This window comes from Corvus hawaiiensis, chromosome 18 (genome assembly GCF_020740725.1).
Source record: "Corvus hawaiiensis isolate bCorHaw1 chromosome 18, bCorHaw1.pri.cur, whole genome shotgun sequence".
Taxonomy (NCBI): domain Eukaryota; kingdom Metazoa; phylum Chordata; class Aves; order Passeriformes; family Corvidae; genus Corvus; species Corvus hawaiiensis.
Window position 1 is genome coordinate 2,402,837 of NC_063230.1, and position 21,484 is coordinate 2,424,320.

Consider the following 21,484-nt stretch of genomic DNA (forward strand, 5'->3'; position numbering starts at 1 on the left):
CCAGCCTGAGGCCGTTCCCTCTGCTCCTGTCCCTGTTCCCTGCGAGCAGAGCCCGACCCCCCCGGCTGCCCCCTCCTGTCAGGGACTTGTGCAGAGCCACAAGGTCCCCCCTGAGCCTCCTTTGCTCCAGGCTGAGCCCCTTTCCCAGCTCCCTCAGCCACTCCTGGGGCTCCAGCCCCTTCCCAGCTCCGTTCCCTTCCCTGGACACGCTCCAGCCCCTCCAGGTCTGTCCTGCACTGAGGGACACAGGGACACTGCTCTCCACCCCGCAGGGCTCCGTGTGCCGCAGCTGCCCCTCCGTGGCTGCTCCATTTTCCAGCTTTGTTTCCCGAGTATCTCGAGTTGTTCCTTGGGGACTGTCAGAATGTCTCCAGTTGACTTCCTCCCACTTCAGCCCAACCCTGTCCTTCCAGTCATTCTGTCCCTTTGGGATGTGTTTCCCAGCCCCGGTGCCATCAGGGGTGTCCTTTCCTGGTGCACATCCTGGAAGTGCAGGATCCCAAACCAGGGATTTACTGGAAGTTACCTCATGTCTCAAATTTGCCTTCTCTGTTCCTATAACCCTGAATTCATCTGCTCTTTTAGCTCACTTTTAAAAGTTCCTTTGGAATTTGCATGGATTTAGAAGCAGCCATGACCAGTGGCTCCCAGGGCTGCCTGTTGGGTTGGGTCTCTCCACTGATGCCGTGAGGAATCTTGGATTGATCACATTCTGCATTTCATCTCCGTTTCTCCAGTGCGTCCATCCTATTTGGAGTTTAAACCCTGTCTTTTGGTGTGTTTTAAACTCGGTCTGTGACTCTGTAGCCTGAATTTCAGCTTTTTGAGGTTGTTCAGGTGTTTGGGTGTTGGGAACATCCCGTTTGTGCCAGGAAGTGCCTGAGTGCAGTCCAGAGCGAGCGCAGCCTTTGCTGCTCAGGATTATTGACCAGGAGCAGCATCATTCTGTAATCTCAGCAATAAAACCTTCAATAGCCGGGCTGGGAATGCTGCAGTGATGGGAATGGAGATGCTTTGGGCTTTCCCACTGCCCAGTTTTGTATCCTGCTTATTTTCATAGAATCATGGAATGGTTTGGGTGGGAAGGGACCTTAAAGCTCATCCCATCCCACCCCTGCCATGGGCAGGGACACCTTCCACTGTCCCAGGCTGCTCCAAGCCCCCATGTCCAACCTGGCCTTGGATACTGCCAGGGATCCAGGGGCAGCCCCAGCTGCTCTGGGCCTCCCCACCCTCACAGTATCTTCCCAATATCCCATCCAGCCCTGCCCTCTGGCAGTGGGAAGCCATTCCCTGTGTCCTGTCCGTCCATGCCTTGTCCCAAGTCCCTCTCCAGCTCTCCTGGAACCCCTCTGGGCACTGGAAGGGGCTCTGAGCTCTCCCTGGAGCCTTCTCCTCTCCAGGTAAACCCCCCTAGGAGCGGTGGCCTTTGAGCTCTGGGTTTGCTCTGTGGAGCCCCATCACCAGGTGGGCCCCCCCCACCTGCTCCCACTGAATGTGACTTCAGGAAATGTCCCAGCTTGTCGCGAGCAGCCAATTTTCCCTATTTTTAGGCTTCCATTTGCCTGAGCAGCTTTCCCTTTGCATTAGCAGGGAGAGGCAACATCCCTGCCAGGTCGGTGGTAATTGCTGAGCGATCACCCGGATTTGGAATGATTTATGAATGATTATTTTCCCTACTATTTCGATGATTAATTCTCAGTGTAATTCTTTCTAACCACCAAAATTCCGCCTGTTCCTGCATCTGCAGCTGCTATAAACCTCATCCATCTCCCTGGCAGCCGGGCCAGGCTATTAAATATAGATCCCTGCTCCATTTAATATTCATAGCGATTAAAAGTGATGAAAGCAGTTGTGTCTGCCAGAGCCAGGGTGGAAATTACTCTGCTTCAGGAATGATGGGTGAGCTCTGTATCCCAGAGATCCGGATAATTCCTCACAGGAAGGGCTGGGGATTCTGAATCATACCCTTGCTTGGTGTTGGGATAAATAGAGAATCTGGAAAGGAGGTGGGATTGATTTCTGTGCATTTACTGTGAGGAGAAAGAGCTTGGAGTTTGGGCTGGGATGGCTGCAGGATTTGCTGCTGGCTGATCCTCATGGACATCCTCCACTCTGTCTGTGGGAGGAAAAAAGGCTTGTCCCCAATCTGTGGGATGTTTTTCATACTTTTAAATCCAAAAACTCCCAGACAAGTGTGGGAAAAGGCAGGAGAAAGTGTACGAGCGGTGGAACTGGGAATGGAGGCTCAATCCATGCTGTGCTGGTGGTTGGACCACCCGGGCACCTGAAGGCAGCTTGTTCCATGGATTGGGAACACCCAGCTGGGGACTTGGATGCTTCCAAGCTCAGCTCCCCCTGGCAGATGTGCAGGTCCTGCTGCCAGTAGGGAAATCAGCTGCTGAGAGACCCATTGTCACTGCTGCAATCTCTGGTGGCTTTGGGGGACCCCAGGAATGCTGCTTGAATGAAAGTCATCCACATTCCTTCTATCCCGTCAGAGCTTTCCCTGTGGACAGCACTCAGGGATCTCTGCTCTGGCTCGACTTCACTCCTGCAGTATTGATCTGCAATTCCAACCCCCCATGAGCTCATTCCAGCTGCCTCCAGCAGAAAGCTGGGTTTAATTTCCAGCACAGGACCTGCCCTGCCTTTGGGAGGCTCCAGAGGCTCCGATGGACTGGTAGGAAAGCAGCTCAGGCTTGCAGGAGGACTGGGGAGAGATTCAAGGTGATGTAGGAAGGATGAGGACTTGCTGAAAATGAGGATACTTGGGAAGGGAAAGTTTTCCACTCACAGGGAGGAGGAGGAAGGTGAGGGATGGAGGATGAGGAGAGCTGTGCTGGACTTGGAGAGGAAGATAATTCGGGATGAACTGCCTGCCCCAGCCATGGTGTGGGGCTGGGGAGCTGTGGTGCTTTGGGCCGGAGACCCTGCATGCAGTTTGGGAATTTTGGAATAAAAGGTCTAATGCTGAACCCTTCAATCCCTTTGCCTCCTCCTGGTTTGTCCCTGAAAAGGCCCTTCCCAGCTCTGCTCACCCAGAGGCAGCACTGAAACAGCCCAGCCATGAGCAGCAGCTCCCTGGGATTGCTCCCTGATGGTTTTGGGGTGGGAGCTCAGCGTGGCAGCGCCTCCCGTGGGATCCAGGTCCCTGGGATCCCCATGGACTGCAGTGCAAAGCCTGGGCATGTCCCCAATGTGGGGACGCTCCTCTGTTGTGCCTCCAGCCAGCAGCTTTCCCACCAGCTCCGGGGAAATTGCAGGCAATGGGAAACATTTCTCTGAGGGAGGATTTCAGGACGGAAAAAGGGGGTGGAAAGGGAGCTCTGCCTGCGTGGCTGCAGCGGGACGCTGCTCCAGGCACTGAGGTTTGTGTTCTCTGGGGCTGAGGAACAAGTCTGAGGAGGCTTATGGCTGATGGCTGCCGATCCATTTTCCATAGATTAAATTGCATCACAGCTCCAAAAATAATCTGCCCAGCTTACGGTGAGGCTGCCTGTTCCTATAGCAACACGGCGTGCCCCTGCCCTACGAACCAAACCCAGCCCGGATCCCGGAGCCGGTCCCGAGCCCAAACAGAGCACGAGGGGCTTGGCTTGGGGAGCGCTTGGGGAGCACTTGGGTTTGGGGTCAGAGGTGTAAAATATGAGCCTGGAATGTTCCTGGAGAGGGCATTTATGAGAAGCTGCTGTGGTTTGTGTCTCTGGGATTTGAGCCCGTGCTTGCAGATGTTCCCCGAGTGCATCGTGAGGAGAGCGGGAAGCAGCAGCTGCATTTGTGGAGCCTTCCCGGAGTGAGGGGGGAAGGAGGAGGGAAAGGAGGAGGAGGAGGGTGTTATGTGGGTTACTGCAGTGCCTGGGGCCGGCCCTGCTCTGCCACTCTTGTGTCGTGGCACAGGGAAGAGGGATGGGTTTGGAGTTGGGTGGCAATGGCCGCTCATGCTCTGCTCAGCCCAAATCCACCCAGGGTCCCAGAGATGTTGGCACCAAGCCCTGCACAGGGCCGGGGCAAAGCTTGGTTGCAGGACGGAGAGGGGGATGAATTCAAATCATGGATAGTCCCTCTGTGCCACTGGTGAGCACAGGGAAATCTCCAGAGCACCCTGGGAATGCAGGAAGCCTTAGGAGGATGCTGTGGAGGCTGGGCTGCCTCATCCATGGCACAGGAGCTGGAGGAACCTGGCAATTTGTTGTCAAATTTTTCCTGCCAGCCTTTCATGTTTGTTTTCTTGAGGAGCTTTTGTTCCCTGGGGACGAGTGACAGGAATTCCTGCTGAATGTCTGTCTTTCATTCCGAGCACGGCTTGTGCCGAGGAGGAGCAGGGTGAGCTGGGGTGAAGCCCCTGAGCCAGGGATGTGCTGCTTCCCGAGGGCATCCAGGGCCACCTGCATCCCAGCACGGGACTGGGAGCCCCCCTGCCACCCCCTGAGGGTTTGCTGCTTTAGGATCTTAATTCCCTGGGAGCAGATGGCAGAGCTGGAGCACCAGGAGGGATGAGGGTTGGGTGGGAGCCACTGTTGTCCTGCATGGAAAGAGGGGATCTATCACTGAGCCCTTCCCTCTGCAGGGACAGGGTGTGCTGGGGGCTGGAAACCATGGATTAAAGCACTCTTCGTGTCCTTGGAGGATGTTCCCTGTGTGGAGGAGCAGGGAGGCCAGGCCTTCCTGGCTCCTGCAGGGCCTCCAGGCTGTTTGCTGGTCCCAGACATGGTCCCGATCCACTTTGGGCCTGCCCAGCTGGGGGATGTTGGTTTGAGCTTTAATGGGATTTAGGAGCTGCTGGGAGCTGAGGGTCCAAAAGGGGACCAGACTGGGGGAAAGGAGCGAGGGCAGCATCCGGAGACAGGGAGCACAGAGCATCGGAATAGAATCACAGAATCATTAAGGTTGGAAAAGTTCTCTGAGGTCATCGAGTCCAACCATTCCCCAGCACTGCCAGGGCCACCACTGACCCCTGTCCCCCAGTGCCACATCCACGGGGCTGTTAAATCCCTCCGAGGATGGGGATCCACCACCTCCCTGGGCAGCTGTGCCAGGGCTGGAAAGTCCTTTCCATGAAGAAATGTTCCCAATGTCCAACCAGACCCTCCCCAGCCCAGCCTGAGGCCGTTCCCTCTCCTCCTGTCCCTGTTCCCTGCGAGCAGAGCCTGACCCCCCCGGCTGCCCCCTCCTGTCAGGGACTTGTGCAGAGCCACAAGGTCCCCCCTGAGCCTCCTTTGCTCCAGGCTGAGCCCCTTTCCCAGCTCCCTCAGCCGCTCCTGGGGCTCCAGCCCCTTCCCAGCTCCGTTCCCTTCCCTGGACACGCTCCAGCCCCTGAGCATCCTCCCCCTCAGCCAGTCCTCACTTCCCTTGTTCTGGTTCCTTCTCATTCCCTGCATGTTTGGAACCCCGTTCAGAGCCATCACTAAAACTCCTTCTGGGCTGTGCTGGAAAATGTTTCAATTGGATTCTGCTGGGTGTCCCTCACCATCCCCCTGTCTGAGTTGTGTTTCCCCTCTCCCTCTCTTCCCTCTCCTAAATCCTGCCAAGCATTTACGAATCTGTGTTTTTGCAGCTTCCAAGACGTTCTGTGACCCGGAGTGAGTGCAATTAGGAACCTCCATTCAGTTCCTAACCCAGTGCTGTGACCTTGACGGTCCCATTGCACTTTGGCTTCTGCAAATCCCCCGTGGTCCATCCTCAAATGAGGAGCCCTGGATAGACTCTCTCTGTGGGTATTTCCTGACCTTCAGGGTGTTTTCCCAGCCTCAGCAAAGCCAAATCATTTTTCTCCCTGTCTGAGCTGATCCAAAAGCTGGAATAAGGGCAGGATCCCCAGTGCTCTGGTGTTTGGGTGGGCTCCAAGCAAAGACCTCCAGGCAGAGGCTTGCTGCTCTTCCACCTTTCTGGATGAGTGAATCCTTCATCCTCAGCAGTAGGAGAAATATTTCTGCTGCTCTCTGCTGCAGCCCTTGATGATAATCTTCAGCTGTACCTGCAGGAATTGGTGTGTCATGTGCAAAGGTCAGTCAGGGGTTGGACTCGATGGCCTTGGAGGTCTTTTCCAGCCTAAATGATCCTGTGATTCAAAGCAGCTTCCCTGAGACCAGCCCTGATGGGGGAACGAGGGGATGCCAGACCCCAGACCCCCTGTCCTGTGCTGTGTCACAGCATTCCCGTGGCAGTTTGTCCTGGTGGCACCAAAAGCATCTGCAGAGCTGGTGGGGATGGCCTGGTGGGACCAGGGCTCCTCTGCTCGGATCTGGGGCTGCTGCTCCAAAGCTGGTGCAGATCTGAGTGGCTGCTGCTTGCTGGAGGAAACAGAAGGATTCCTGTTCCTGTGGGTTTGGGATTTGGTCAGCTTTCCCTGGAGCTCCCAGGAGAAAGATGGAAGCACCTTCAGAGCTGGTGTCAGTGCTCCACCTTGGGGGATGGATGGCAGTGAGGGGGTTTGGGTGCTCTGCGTGATCACTTCTGCTTTAACCAACTCTGATTTATTTGACTGTAGCTGTGACATTGGATTTCCTTCTTCCCAGGCTTTGATTTGAGGCAATTGCAGCAAGTTACATTGCTTGAGATATTTCTATATAGATCTAGTATTATATAATTAATTATATATATATAAAATATATTATTAATTGGTTCCTGCTCTAGTGGAAGGTGTCCCTGCCCATGGCAAGAGGATGGATTGAGGTGAGCTTTAATGCCTCTTCCAACCCAAACCATTCCATGATTCTATGATTCCAGTTGCCCAGGCAGGAGGAGGAAGGTGGGATCCTGCTGCCCACCCCACCAGCATTCCAACATCCCACAGCAGCAGCTTTGGGACAGCAGGAGCTGCTGAGGGATGCTCAGCTCAGCCAACTCAGCTGGAATGAGCAGCATCCCTGGGCTGACCCAGGTTCCTTCCCCCTTTTCCTGGGCTTTGAGGAGTTTATATAATTCTGCACAGCGATAAAAAATTGGGCCACGCTGTGTTCCTGCCTCAAGCTGAGCACTCGGGCAGGGATTGTTCCCACAGCCTCAATCAATGGGCAGGAAATAATGTCCTGGCAAAGTGCAGAGCCCGTCCCTCTCCGTGCTCTGCCATCCCTGTGTTGGCACTGCCCAGGCTCCCCAGGGAATGGACACGGCCCCGAGGCTGCCAGAGCTCCAGGAGCGTTTGGACAGCGCTGCCAGGGATGCCCAGGGTGGGAATGTTGGGGTGTCTGGGTGATCTTTGTGGGTCCCTCCCAGCTCAGGACATTCTGTGATTGTGTGAAAAATCCCCAGGCCGTGATCCAGGATTGCACCTGGGCAAGGTGATCCAGGCTTTGCTCTGGAAATCTCAGAGCACTGAAAGCCCATGGGAACCAGGACTTTGGGGCAGGATTTTGTGTAAGGCAGGAGGGGGGAAAAATGAGAGGGAGGGGTTTGGGGGTTAAATGCTGCCTGGGGATGGGCAGAGGGAGGCTTCGTCTTGCTTGGCACAATTTTTGCACCACTTGTAAGCTGATTAAATTGTCTTCATGAATTATTTTTGATGTCTGCAAACAGAAAATTGGGAAATTTGGATTGTCCCGTGGATTTTGCCATGTTCAGGCTCCTGTTGGCAATGACAGCGGGGTTGGCTTCTGCTCCTGGGAGCTTTATAAAACATGGGACTTTATTATAAATTGGCTATTAAAGTCCTCGTTAGTGATCAGATCCCAGAGCTGTGGAGAAGGCACTCCTGCCTTCTGGAGTGCAGGCAGCTGGCACAGCCTGGAGAGGCTGCTGGAATGCTGGTGGGAGGAGCACAGATTCTCACCTGGAGAGAGAGATGGTGAAGGAAGCCAGAGACTGCCCTGGAAAGAGCAGCCTGGTGTCCCTCTCCCAGCGAGTGTCCGGGGTGTGGAATGCTCTGTCCTTGGAAGCACCGCCTCAGGACAATATCCAAAGCCCAGGGAACGTGCCCACACTGCTGGAGACCCTTTGCGTGCCCAGCATGGAAGGCACTGTGGGAACACTTGAAACTTTTGTATCACAAAGTGGACTTTGAGGAGGTTTTGGTCATTTTCTGTACTGGTAGAAAAGTGGCTTTGATTTTCTTGCCAGGTCTTCTGGAGTTGGGCTGTGATGTGAGCCCGTGCCATCGCTGTGGTGCCTCTGTGCACCCTCCTGGGATGGAGCCCTTGGAATCCTGCCTGTTCCCAGTCTGCTTTCCCTACCAGCTGCTCTGGACACTCCCCTGGTGCTGTCCCCTGTCCAGGCTCAGCAGCTCCCCAGCCTGTCCGTGGGAGCTGCCCTGCTCCCAACACCTCAGCTGGCAGCTCACCTTCCTTGGGGAGCTCTCAGCTGGCTCCCCCGGCTGCTCTGACTGTCCTTTGTCCTTGGTGGCCGCTTCTTCTCCTGGCTCCAACAGCTGCTCCTCGTGTTTGTCAGAACTCTGAGCTGTGCATGCTCCAGGCTGGGTTGCAGAGGGACCAAATGGTGATGCTGGGAGATGCTGCTCTGGTGCTTCACGAGCCTCTTTGGGGTTTGCTCCGTGCCGCATTTCCCTCGGATTTTGTCCCGTTGTCCCTGGGCAGTGAGGTTGGTGCTGCTGTGGAGGATCAGCCCTGTCCCTGAGCTGTGCCCCCTGTCCCATCACATCCGTTCTGGGTAGGTTCACCACGAGTCCTGGTGTGACACCGAGCTGTGCTCTGCTCCTGCTCCCACTCCGGGTTGATGATCCTGTCACATTTATCCAGATCCTTGCCTTTGGATCCTGGTAATCGAAGGGTTGCTCTTCCTCTGGTTTCCTTACTGTGGATTCAATCTGAGCAGTGTCTGAACACCTCTCTCAGTACCCACAGCATTTCCAGAGCTCCTATCAATGAGCCAGGAATAGCAGCCAAACACCCACCTGCCAGGGAATCACGGGTTTCCTTCTTTCCTCGCAGCCCTGAGAGGGAATGTGCTGCTCCCCCGTTACACCAGAGCCATCCCTGAGCTCCGTGCCTGGATTGTGTGGAGAATGTTCTCACTCCCCCGACTCCCCCAGACCTGGCAGAGAAGCTGCAGGCAGGTTTTGTTGGTGCCCATCTCTCTGAAATCCAGAAATAGGTGATTGATGGAGAGGAGATAAAGGAGCAGCTCCCTGCTCCGCTGCCTCAGAGGGTTTTGGGAGCACCTGCAAAACCCTTGGCTGAACTTTTGAGCCCCTGCCCAGGACCTGCTTCTCTCTCTTTGTATTTGCTTTGGGTGCTGCCATCTCTTGGGACCAATCATCTCCTTCCTGGGGGAGCAGTGGGGTGATCAGAAATGCTGTGTTACCCTCGCTGCGTGGATTTGGGTTCATTTCCTGGTTTTAAGTGTTCTGGAGTTGCAGCAATTTTTGCTGTAGCTGATCGTGGAGTTTTCTGCCCTCTGAAGACATGGTGCTGGTTTTGGGTAGCAGTGTTAACTTTCCTCCGTGTCTCTGTGACCTCTCTCTCGGGTGACACAGTTTACCCTGTCCTGAGCAGAGCTGGCAGAACCCCCAGTGCAGAGGGGATCGACCCCGGTGAGCCTGGGAAGGGCAGGTTTGGTGTGTGGCACCCCCTGTGCCACCCCTCCACCCAGCCCTGAACCAGATCTCAGTCACAGCCACCGGAGCAGCCACTCAGGGCTCTGGGTGCCACCCCCACCACGCTGTGTTCGGAGGGGGGGGGCGGTGGGTGGCCGCGACCCCCAGCCCGGCGCTGAGAGGAGGCGGGAGGTCCCTGGTCCCTGCCCGTGGCGCTGCTGGGCCGGGGGTAACCATGGAAACGCTCTTCTCTCCATCCCTCCCTTCGCAGATGACTCAGGTGACGAGGAGCCCGCCTCGCAGTCAGACAAGAGTGAGCTGCACGGCCCCCTGAAGACCCTGTCGAGTAAGCTGGAGGACCTGAGCACCTGCAATGAGCTGATCGCCAAGCACGGCGCCGCCCTGCAGCGCTCGCTCAGCGAGCTGGAGAACCTGCGCCTGCCGGCCGACAGCGGAGAGAAGATCAAGGCGGTGAACGAGCGCGCCACGCTCTTCCGCATCACCTCCAATGCTATGATCAACGTGAGTGCTGCTTCTCCTCCCCCTCCTCCTCCTCCTCCTCCTCCTCTTCTTCCTCCATCCTCCTGCCCTCCCTGTTCGCTCCCCGTTCCTTGGCGGGTGCCACGGCGAGGGGATGGGAAGTTGGGAAGATGCAGCTGGGAAGAGGGCATGGATATGGACCTCATCAGGACACAGGTCTGCTGCATCCTTCCAGCCTGCTCCGTGTAATGGGTCGTTTCTGGAAAGCTGGGAAATGTGGATGGTGGGAATGCTGAGGGGCTTTCTGCTGCTCCATGGGGGGAATTCTGACTGGCACAGCACTTTAGAGCCCGCTGCCCGCTGCAGGTTGAGACCCACATTCCACATCCCTCACATCCTCAGTGCTTCCATGAAGCTGCTCGTGTTCCACACGGCTGTGGGATTTAACCCCCTCAGGGTCTTGTGCTTGCTCTGCTCTCCCAGCCGGGTTGTTGGAGGTCGGGAAGTGGTGCCGGCACCGCCGCTGCTCCTGCCTTGTGCAGTCTCATGCTGCTTTCTGGTTGTTTTTTGGAGACAGCTCGTGTTTGGAGTGTGGCTCTGCCTCTTTCACAGCGAGGCAGCTCTTCCTGGGGAGCCTGCTTTACCCCAGGGAGCTCTGAGAGAGAGCAAAACTGTGTAAAATATTTAAATGAAATTAAAAAAAATCCAATCCCAAAGCTTTCACGGGGCTGGAATAATGTATGAAAGCAGAGCTCAGGGAATTGTGAATGGAGCAGTGCTGTCCCAGCCCTGAGCAGAAGGAGGTTGGGTGGTGTTTGATGTGGGCTTTAAAAAATAACAATAATTCCCAGCAGGAGCCGGAGGGCACTCTGAGCCCCACGGTCGCAGCATCCTCCCCATTCCCACTCCTTGGATTCTGTAGGGGGGAAAGGGCTTTCTGAGTCTCTCTTTTGTGTTTCAGAGCAATTTGGGGATGCTTGTGCAGTGTTCTCCCCACGGAGAGTTTGTCCCAAGTTTTGAGAATGGGGTTGGCAGCGTGGTGGGAGGTGCCAGCTGACCCTTGATGCTGCCCAGGTTTGCTGTCAGGAGGCAGAACGGCAGTGGGATGTGGGCAGGGAATTGCTGGGGAGAGGATTCTCCAGCAGCCTTTGGGAAGGGATGAGCAGAGCACTATTTGCTGTGTCCAGCCCAGACAGGAGGAGGAGGAGGAGGAAGAGGAGGAGGAGGTTGTGGTTGTTGGACGTGATAAAAGCTTGAGCAAGGCTGTCTGGAGGGTGGGGAAATTCCACAAAAACTGTTGTGCCGGGATAAAACAGCAGGAACATGGCTTGTCCAAAATTCCAAGCAGGTAAGAGGGGCCAGGGGGGTGGCAGGGCAGGTTCTCACGTGGGTGCTGTGGATCTGTTTCTAACAGCAGCCTTTGGTACTTCGGCTCTGGATGAGCATCCTGAGGAGATGCCCGAGGGAAAGGCTGTGCCCTGGAAGGAGCAGGATGGGAGATGCCCAGGGGAAAAGCTGTGCCCTGGAAGGAGCAGGACTGGAAGGGGCAGGATGGGAGATGCCCGGGGAAAAGCTGTGCCCTGGAAGGAGCAGGACTGGAAGGAGCAGGATGGCAGCAGTGTGGCAGCTCCCAGGAGAAGGTTGTGGCTCTCCCAGCTCACCGCTGAGCCCGTTGTTTCGGGAGGAGGTGACAGAGCTGTGGGCAGGGGGACACTTTGAGGGGCTGGGTTAGAAAGGCAGGAGAAGGACAAGCAGTGAGGGGGAGACCAGGAAGGAGGGGACCAGCCCGACCCCATGTCATGGGGACTGGTGGCTCCCAGCCACACTGTCACCTTTTCCAGCATGGATCCCTTTCTGTGTCTTGATTTCTCCTTTTAGATGGGGTGATGCCTTCTGGAGCTGCCAGCAGCCTCTCGTGGGGGGGTGGGGGGAGCTCTGTGCAGTGCAAAGATCCCAAAATCTTGTGTTGAGCACTAAACATCACTCCAGGGAAGCACGTGGAGCTTCCTGGTGAAAATAAACCTTGCTCGTGCCCACCTCCATCCCTGAGCACATCTCCTGTGGGAGCACAAGCTGCTTTTGCCAGGCCAGTTTCCTTGCAGGAGAAATTCAACTCTCCTTGCTGGCCAGACTTTTCCCGGACAGATCCCAGCTGGCAGCGCTGGGCTGGTGCTGGCACGTGGTTGCTCCGTGTCCAGGCTCTGCCCTGGCTGCAGCACCAAACCTCACAGATCCGCTCCATGGAAGTGGATATGGATCCGTGAGGTTTGGTGCTGTGGCTGTGAGCAGAGGGGGTTGGGTGCTCCAGGGAAGGAATGGGTGCTCCTGGAAAGAAGGGCTGGGAGCTCTGAGGAAGGGATGGATGCTCCAGTGAAGGAATGGGTGCTCCAGGGAAGGGAAGGGTGCTCCAGGGAAGGGAAGGGTGCTCCTGGGAAGGAATGGGTTCTCCTGGGAAGAAGAGAAGGGTGCTGCAGGGAAGGGAAGGGTGCTCCTGGGAAGGAACAGGTGCTCCAGGGAAGAAGGGCTGGGAGCTGTGGGGAAGGGATGGATGCTCCAGTGAAGGAGTGGGTGCTCCAGGGAAGGGAAGGGTGCTCCAGGGAAGAAGGGCTGGGAGCTGTGGGGAAGGGATGGATGCTCCAGTGAAGGAGTGGGTGCTCCAGGGAAGGGAAGGGTGCTCCAGGGAAGAAGGGCTGGGAGCTGTGGGGAAGGGATGGATGCTCCAGTGAAGGAGTGGGTGCTCCAGGGAAGGGAAGGGTGCTCCTGGGAAGGAACAGGTGCTCCAGGGAAGAAGGGCTGGGAGCTGTGGGGAAGGGATGGATGCTCCAGTGAAGGAGTGGGTGCTCCAGGGAAGGGAAGGGTGCTCCTGGGAAGAAGGGCTGGGAGCTGTGGGGCTGGCACGTGCAGTGGCCTCTGATCCGATTATGTAAATGGCCCCGGAGCCGCGGGGAGCACAGCAAGCACAGGAAATAAATAAATAGAGATGGAAATGCAAGAGCTTTGCTGCGAAGGTGACCTTCCCTCTGTGCTCTGGGTGCTGCCACGGCCAGAACAGGGTGCTTCCCTCCAGAGGCTGGGAGCATCACCTGGGCAGATGGTGCTGGGAGTGATGGGGAAAGGCGTGGGCAGAGGCAGAGCGGGACGTGCTGGGCTGTTGTGCTCCAGGTGAGGATTTCAGACGTGCAGGGACTGGCTGGTGCAGGGCTTAAATTGAAGCCCAGAGCTCTGTGAGCTTCCTGTTGGCTCTGCTCCCTGTTGGAATGTCACCAGACAGAGTCCAGGCTCACCGGGATGGAGGAGCCCCGTGTCAGCAGGGCTGGGCAGCAGACACACAAAGCCAATCTGCCACGGGGGAGGAGTGGGAGGTGTGTAAAAATAAGAAGCAACAAATCACCGGGATAATGAGAGGCCCAGAGGATCCGGAGCAGTGGCTGAGTTGTGTAGACTCATCCAAGGAGTGGGGAAAGCTCCGTCTCATCGTTCAGCAGGAGACAGCAGGCAGGAGGGATGTGTGGATGCGCTGAGGAAGCCGGTTTGGGCGTCGGGAAGAGCTCACAGGGCTGTGGGTGGTGATGGAAATAGGTTTTTAATGGGAATGGGGATGCTACGGTGGAGCTTTGTGCTTCCTCGAGGAACGGGAGCGTGGGGAGCAGCAGGGCTTGGGCTTGCCTGTGTCATTCCTGGGTTAGTTTGTGTTTTTCCTTGAGGTTTTGGAGGAGCAGGGGTGCAGGAAGGCTCTGCCAGGCCAGGGCAGCCCAGACAAGGAAGGGTGAGAGGAGCAGGGGTGCAGTGCTGGGTGGGAGATGCTGCTCCATCAGGATTTGGTGAGAAGGGACCACCTGGAGCAGGCGGTCCCAGAAACAAAGGACTCAGCTGCCCCTGAGAGGCACTGGTGGCCACCCCAGCCTGTCCTGCAGATGCCAGCACTTGATTTGAGGCAGGCTGATTTCCCACACAGCTTTTCCTTTCCCATGGGAATGAACCCTCCTGGAGCAGCAGCACCTGAGACATCAGCACAGAGCACCCTCCATCCTTCAGATCTTCCAAGGGTGTGAAACACAGAGCTGGAGCCAGAGTGAGGTGGACAACAGCATGTGCTGCCTCTCCTCCAGGAAAGGGCCCACGGGCTGTCGGTTTAAGCCTCTCCAGGACACCCAGCAGCATCCCAGAGGCTGCGTCCCCCAGTCCCAGCAGGATTTCTCCCTGTGGATCCCTCCAGGGCTGTGCTCCGGCTCAGCAGCAGTTTTGGGGTGGCCCTGTGCTACGTGCCAGTGGCTCAAGGAACCACTGGCCTCTCCCTGCAGCCGCACTGGGCTCCTGGCGACTCTGAGTGGCATCTGCCTGGTGGAGTAGGTTTAAGTGGAGCCTCTGGGTGCCTGTGCTGGAATGAGCTGTCTGGGCACAAGATGTGCTTCCCTGGGGCTGCTCCTCTGCCTCCAGCTTCCCCCTGGAGCCCTGAGCCTCCTTCTGCTCCCTGGGAATGCTGCTGTGGTTGATCCATAGTCCCAAAACTGTTTCCATATTAACTCAGATGATGCTGAGCAGCCTCAGGTTGCCCAGCGCAGTGTCCAGCCCGGTGTGTGAGTTCTGGGTTTATCTAGTGGTGGATGATGGATACACCCCATGTGTGTGTGTCTGCTTGGAACACTGCTTAAAGCTGGGATGCAACAGAGCCCCTGCCATCACCTCCCTGGGGTGACCGTGGGGCCGGGGTGATGCTGTTGGTCCATACCTTGGGCACGTCCCTGCGCTGAACTGGTTCCCAGTATAGACAGACATACGGTCTGTCCCTCAGGGTCCCGAAACCCATCATGGCACAGGCAGGATGAGGGACCTGGCATCCTCCATCTGGGCAGCAGGGAGGGACCAGCAGCCTGCTGGGCTACTCCCAGTTCACCCCAGTACAGCCAGTGGGCTGGAGGAGCTCTCCCTGTGCATCCAGGGGTTAATTCCAGCACTGCAACGAGGAAACTCCGTCTTTAACTCCCGGATTTGCTTCCTTAGGGCAGGGATTCCCTCCGTGACCCCAGGCAGCTGCTCTGCTGCCCAAAACCCCAACCAAACCCCACAGGGGGCCAGGGCTTGCCCCCGTGCCCGTGGGAGGGTGATGGCGCAGGAGCTCTCGCTGGCATGTGGCACAGGCTGTGTTAATTATCCGTGCTGCGCTAACGACGCGCACTAATCAGCGCCTTGCAAACCATGTCACCGACCCAGAAAAGCCCCGGCAGTGGGATTAAATCCCTAGCCCAGCCCTAATCCCCCTCGGATGAGAGGGCTGCAACGAGGGCTCCGGGTGCCCTGCGTGTTCCTGCTGTGGATGCGCCGCGCTGACGAGGAAATAACTGGTGGGTGCTTTGCTCTTACTGGGGGAAGGGTGGGAAGCTGACAGTGGCACCCTGGGGTCTGTCCCTGCCTGAGTGGGGCCGGGGGAACAGAAATGGGGAGATGTGGAAGTGATGTAAAGATGAGATGAGGAGCCCGGGCCCTGCTCTCGGAGCTGCTGTGCCTTTCTCGGAGCATCCTGTGATGTTTCTAAAACATAGAGGTGTGAGGGTATCTCTGATCAGATCTGTTCAGACAGGCAGTGCCTTCCTCCCACTCCATCCTCATCATCATTCCCTGAGTGCTTCCAACTGGGTTTTATCAGGTGTGTGGGTGCTCATCCCTCGTGTGTGGCCGTGGGGCCTCCATGCTGGCCAGGGCTTTCAGTGAGTGCTCCTGCTCACCCTGCCTTGGGGGTCTTCACCTTTCCTTCTCCTCTTCTGTCTCCTCCTCCTCCTCCTCGTGTCCACCCTCCACCAGGAAGCTTCAGGCTGTCCCCGGGCTCCCCTCAGAACCTCGTGCGAGAAGAGGGAGGATGAATCTGTCCCCAGCACCCGAGGGTGCTTCTTGCAGCTCTTCCCTCCTGGATTTTTTTGGCTGAGAGGGATGATTACTTCTCCGCTGGGGAGAGTTGGGAGTGTTTGTGCCGTGCTGCTGGGTCAGCAGGGCTGTGTTGGTGGGCTCAGCACGGCCCTGCACCGTCAGCAGTGCCTGGGGTTGAGCAGCAGCTCTGCTGAGCCGGGAGCCAGCCCAGGCAGGCATCACCTCTGCCATTAACCTGTGCCCAGGGATCCTCCTGGGATCCTCCTCCCTGCCTGGAGGCTCGGGCAGGATGGAGCCGTGGGGAGGGCAAATATCAAAGCATTGCTGGGTGAATCCCTTTGGGCTCACAAGGGTTGTGTTTGCCTCTTCCCTGGGCTGCTGCCCCGAGATGCTTCACTGGGGCTCCTTCCTCCAGCTTTTGTCGAAGAAAAAAAGCACTGGACTGGCAGCTCTGCTCTCCTGTGGATTTACCCAGGAAGAAGTTGTGGCACTGGGAGATGAGGGGATTGTCGGGGGCTGCTGCTGCTCCTGCAGCCCCTCTCGTACCGTGGGGAGGCTTGCACGAGGCTGAATCCGAGGGACGATCCGAGGCAGCTTCCTGCACGTCCCGGGGTTCGGAGCTGCCCGCGGGCAGTGCCAGCTGCTCCTGCCGCCGAGCGCTCGGACAGATGCTCCTCCAGCCTGGAATCTGCTCCATCAGGGCATGAGGAAAGCGGCCAGTGAGAGCCTCAGGAAATCTGTCATCCTGGGAGCCATCAGCAGGACAGCTCTCCAGGCACACCAGCGCCGGGGTCGGGGCTCCAGGGGCCTGGAAGTGGAGACTGGCTGCTCTTGTGATGGTGTCCACCTGGGAGGGTCCCCCACTGCTGGGGTGGGTCTGGGGGCTCGGGCAAGTGAAGGACAATGAAGGATGTGCAGCAGCCACCTGGAGGTACCTCCCTGCAGGGAAAGAGCCAGTGCCGGGAGCTTCCCAAGGAGGGGATTTTTGGCACAGGTGGCAGTGGAGAGGCCCCGCTGCTGTGCAGGCAGGTGAGAGCACCAGGACAAGCCTGAGACATGTTCATGGCTGGAGGAGAGCAGGGAAGCCCTGCAGGGACACAGTTCTGGGGTGGCCACTCTGCAGCAGGAGCTCCCAGCACAGTCTCAGCTCCCAGAGGGGTCCCAGCATGTCCTTGGCACCCTCTGGCATGGCCAGTGGAGGCTGCTGGGTGCTGCTCAGTGAGGTTTGGGATGGACGGGTCGGTACTGCCGGCAGCCCGGGGTATCCAGCAAATCCCTTAGTTGTTTTTCCACCAGAAACCAGACCCAAATCCTTCCTGTGGTGCAGCTCCGGGCTGGCATTGCCTTGGTCTGTAACCCGTGGGCAGCGTTGGCTCATTCCTGTTCCCAGAACCACACTGAACACGTCCTCCTCTCCTGCCAAGTGCCGCTGATTCCGGATCAGTCCCTGATTCCTCGTCCATGGAGGCTGCGTGGGGTTGGGATTAGAGCCTCTTAGCACAGCCAGCCCGGTGGATTTGCCACTGTTTCCCACTAATCCCCTCTTCATTGCATGGGGTGGATTCCACGGCGCTGACAGCGGCGCTGCAGGCGGGGTCTGGATGCTGTGCTGGCCCTGCAGCTTTGGGATGAGCTGTGGGATGAGCTCGGCTCTGAGGAACCCTTGGGCAGGGTGGGTCTGGTTGGAACACCGGTGTGTCCATGCTTTTAAGCAGATGGCCCAAAATAACAAGATAGGGTGGAAAAATTCCCAGAGATACAACCAGGAGGCAAGATCTGACCCCAGCACAGTGTGGATGTCTCTGTTTTGGACATACCCATCCTGGACTTCTCCATCTTGGACTTCTCTGTCTTGGGCATCTCCATCGTGGACATCTCTGACTCCCAGGGAATCCATGGTCCCCAGAGAAAAGCAAGCTCATAAAGTGCCACGTGGAATGGGACCGTCAGGGATTTTGGGAGCACCTTGTTCAAGCACTGGGGGTCTGGCTGAGTTGCTGACAGTGGCACCAAGGGGTGGGCTGGAGCCTGCTCCAGTGTCTTCCGACTTCCTGTTGGAGCACTTGGGATCTTTTCCATGTCCGTGCATTTTTGTAGCACCTGTTTTCCCTGGATGCAGAGGGAGTGGGATGATTTTGTGTTGAACTCACAGGGTTTATGCAATGTCACCTTGGTTTCTCAGGGTGTCACGACATGCTGAGGCTCAGCCCAGTTCTCCCCACCAGCCCTGCCCCAGGGAGGAGCAGTTCCTGGTGTTCCTGCATCCTGCTTCAGACAGCCGGGCTGCTGGCTGGGGGTCACTGCAAGGATTTGGGACAGATTTGCTGTTATTTAAGCAGGCTGTGTTGATGTGGTGCTGAGCAGCAGCCTGGCCTCGGGCCCCAGCACGGCTGTGGGTGCCATCGCTGTCGAGCAGATGACCACACTCCAGACCATGTCTCGTTGCCATCTGACTGTGTGTGGGATGATTTGGGATTCAGGTTGGCTCTGTCCTTGTGTTTCCCCTTTGCTTGCTGCTCAGAGTGTTTCTGGGGGGAGGAGGGACAAATTAACCCTCTCTGGGTGCAGTGGCAGATTGTGACTCTGTCTCACTGCTCTGAACCCAAATGGCTTCAGCCCCATCCCTGGAAGTGCTCAAGGCTGGACAGGGCTCAGAGCAACCTAATAGAAGGTGTCCCTGCCCTTGGAGGGGGTGGAACGGGATGAGCTCCAAGGTCCCTTCCCACCCAGCCCGTGGTGCTGTGATTCTCTGGTTTCGTGCTGTGCCTCGCTGTGTTCAGAGCCAAACAGAAGCTCCGCAGTCGCCCTTCCCTCCGGGGGCTGTTTTGCAGCAAGCAGCAGCCAGCTGTGTCCCAGGCTTTTGATGACTCCAGGAAGGAAGGGAGCACTTATCTCCCGGGCACTCGGAACGGCAGAGCTCTGTCCCTGACGGCTCCTGCTCTGTCATTCACCCAAGAAGAGGAGATGATTGAGCGCATCTGGCAGTTGCCTCCTCTCGTGTCGCTTGTGGGCCATGAAGTGGTCCTTGTCCTGTGCTTTGAGGAGCGGGAGGTGTTGGTCCCACGACAGCAGGCACTTCCCTGCTGGATTCTTCCTGCCCAGAGGTTGGGTTTGTGGGGCTGATCCTCCGGGATGCTGGTGCAGGTGGGATTGCAGGAGTGAGTGCATTCCCTCGGCATCCATTGGCGTTGTGCTGGAGACTGGGAATGCTCAGCTGTGCTGGGGCTGCCCCAGAGGTTGTCACCCTGTGGTGACCCCAGGCAGAAATTGTTCCCTGGGAGGGTGGGCAGGCCCTGGGACAGGGTGCCCAGAGCAGCTGTGGCTGCTCCTGGATCCCTGGCAGTGTCCAAGGCCAGGCTGGACATTGGGGCTTGGAGCAGCCTGGGACAGTGGGAGGTGTCCCTGCCCATGGTAGGGGAGGATGAGACAAAATGAGCTTTAAGGTCCGTCCCTTCCAGCCAAACCATTCAGTGATTCTATGAAGTCTGGCAGGCCTTGCTGTGATCATTTACCCTTTCAAGCTAATTAACCTCATCTCTTTGTTCCTTCCATCGGATTTTGACTGTTTGCTCCACTGAGGAAGCACAGATCCCCGCGGGTGTGTGACACCACCACCTTGGCAGGACGTGGTCGACCTCGGGTGATCGTTTTCTGCTGCATGAATAATCCCAGGGCTGCTGACGACGTTCCCATTAGCCAGCAACAAGCTGTGAAATCGGGATATTTGCCGTGACAAATGTGTGAAAGGTGCTAAATGTGCCCTTGGCGAAGCGGCTGCTGGGCACCGGAGGGAGCACAGAGCTGATGGCACCAAGTCTCACCTCCTGCTCCCCAGGAGGATCTCGATGGCGCTTTGCCTCTTCCTCCACGGGAATTTGCAGGAGCCTCGGTGGTATTTTTCCATTTCTTTTGGCCACCTTGGCTGTGGCTCCTTGTCTTGGCTGGGATTTACAGTTCCATTGGCCAGCGCTGGATTAGGACCTGCCACAACTTTTTCCAGCCGCGGAGAGGAGGAGAAACCACCTCTGTCCCTCCTGCCACGTGGTTGCAGGTAACACTGGGGTTCCCTGGGATCTGGGACTGCACATGGATGGAACTTGCTTTTCTCTCTGGTCACTGATGCCCTGTCAGCCTGGCTGCTGCTCTCCAACCCCGTCTGTGCCGGGATGGTGCTGAGGCAGAACAGCCTTCCGGACTTTGGGATTTGATGCAGCTCTGGCCCTGGGGCAAAATCCAGGTCATGTTCTGTCATCTGCTGTCCCTCTGTGAGTGGGAGGCTGCACTTTGGATGCTGTGAAGGATAAACCCAGGCTCCTGATGGGATGAGGAGCACGTGGGGATGGGCACAGCATCCTCTGCCCATTCCTCTTCTCCGCTCTCCAGAGGGGGATCCTGGGAGAGCTTTGAGGAGGGTGGTGCCTCCCGAGGCTGCACCTTCATGGCCTCGACACGTCAGCCCTACAGCTCACTCAGGATTCACTTGGCCTGCGCTTTCATCCTTCAGCCTGGGCTCTGTGCTCTCCTTCGAGTGCGTTCCTCAAGGAGCCTCTTCCCGCTGTCCTGTGTCCCTGTGCCAGCCTCACGTGGATTCGTGGCAGAGTCTTGCTTACACCCCCGAGCAAGTTCAGCTGGAACTAAATTTAGCCACCTCTCCATGAGGATTTTCTAAGCTGGATTTTGAGGTGTTGCTCCTGCTCAGTGGCTGGGATTGTTTGTACCTTGGGAACACCAAAGCAGGGGATTAATGCCGGGAATGAGTGATAAGCTGGGATATTTGTGTCTGAGATCCTCACCCCAGTGTCCTGCAGCCCTTGTTCCACATAGGGATGAGTTTTGGCTCAGGACTGAGCTCAGTTGACAGAGACTGTGAAAAAATATCCCCATATCCCTGTTTGGTGCTGCTCCCCCCTCCATGGAGCATCCCTGAGGAATGGTGCTGTCTGACTGTAGGAAGTGTAAACCCAAATTAATCACTTTAATTTGCTTGGCTGCCACTGGAAATTGAGCTTGGCAGATCCCTCTTGCAGGATATTCTCCCCTCTCCACCCCTGGCATCGCTTCTCTCCCAAGGAGCAAACATCATCCTTGTTTGGGTTGATCCAGATCCTTTGATCCGGGTTTGGATCAAGCCATTGTCTGAATTACAGAGGAAGAGGCAGCAGAGAGGGGCCCTACAGCCTTCAAAATCTAAGGAATAATCCCTGCATGGATCCCAGCCAGCTCCTAAATCCACATGGACACCATTGTGGGATGCAGCCTAGACCGTGCATTGTCCTGACCTGCTCCATGGAAGCTCCACAGCCCATGGTGGGATCTGTGGCCTCGTGAGGACCATCCTGCTTATCTCCCCAAAGCCTCCCCACGCTCTGCAATGCTGACAGCCATTCTCCATCACTTGGATATTTTTTATCTGGCTGTAAATGAAGCCTGTTGGTGCAGATTTCCCTTTGGGATGCAGCATGGAATCCTCTATGAAGCTTTGGGATGGGACATTCTGAGGTGTTACCTGCTGGTTTTTATTAGGATGTTGACTCCCATCAGCTGCTGGAGCAATTTCTCCTCCCAGCTCCCAGCCTTGCCTCCCCGTGGCTCCTCTGTAATTACCTCCTTTCCCCCTAATTCCCTGTTCCACCTTCCAGCCCCTGGTTAATT

The 21,484-nt window shown here is 56.8% G+C and overlaps 1 protein-coding gene across 8 annotated transcripts in view; it reads left to right on the forward strand.

Moving 5' to 3' along the window:
* OSBP2 (oxysterol binding protein 2) overlaps positions 1–21,484 on the forward strand; it is a 98,401-nt gene that overhangs the window by 58,789 nt on the left and 18,128 nt on the right. For all 8 annotated transcript variants that reach the window (XM_048322593.1, XM_048322594.1, XM_048322595.1 and 5 more), the window contains one exon: positions 9,762–10,012. In XM_048322593.1, coding sequence (XP_048178550.1) covers positions 9,762–10,012 — 251 coding nt within the window. The remainder of the gene's footprint in view (positions 1–9,761; positions 10,013–21,484) is intronic.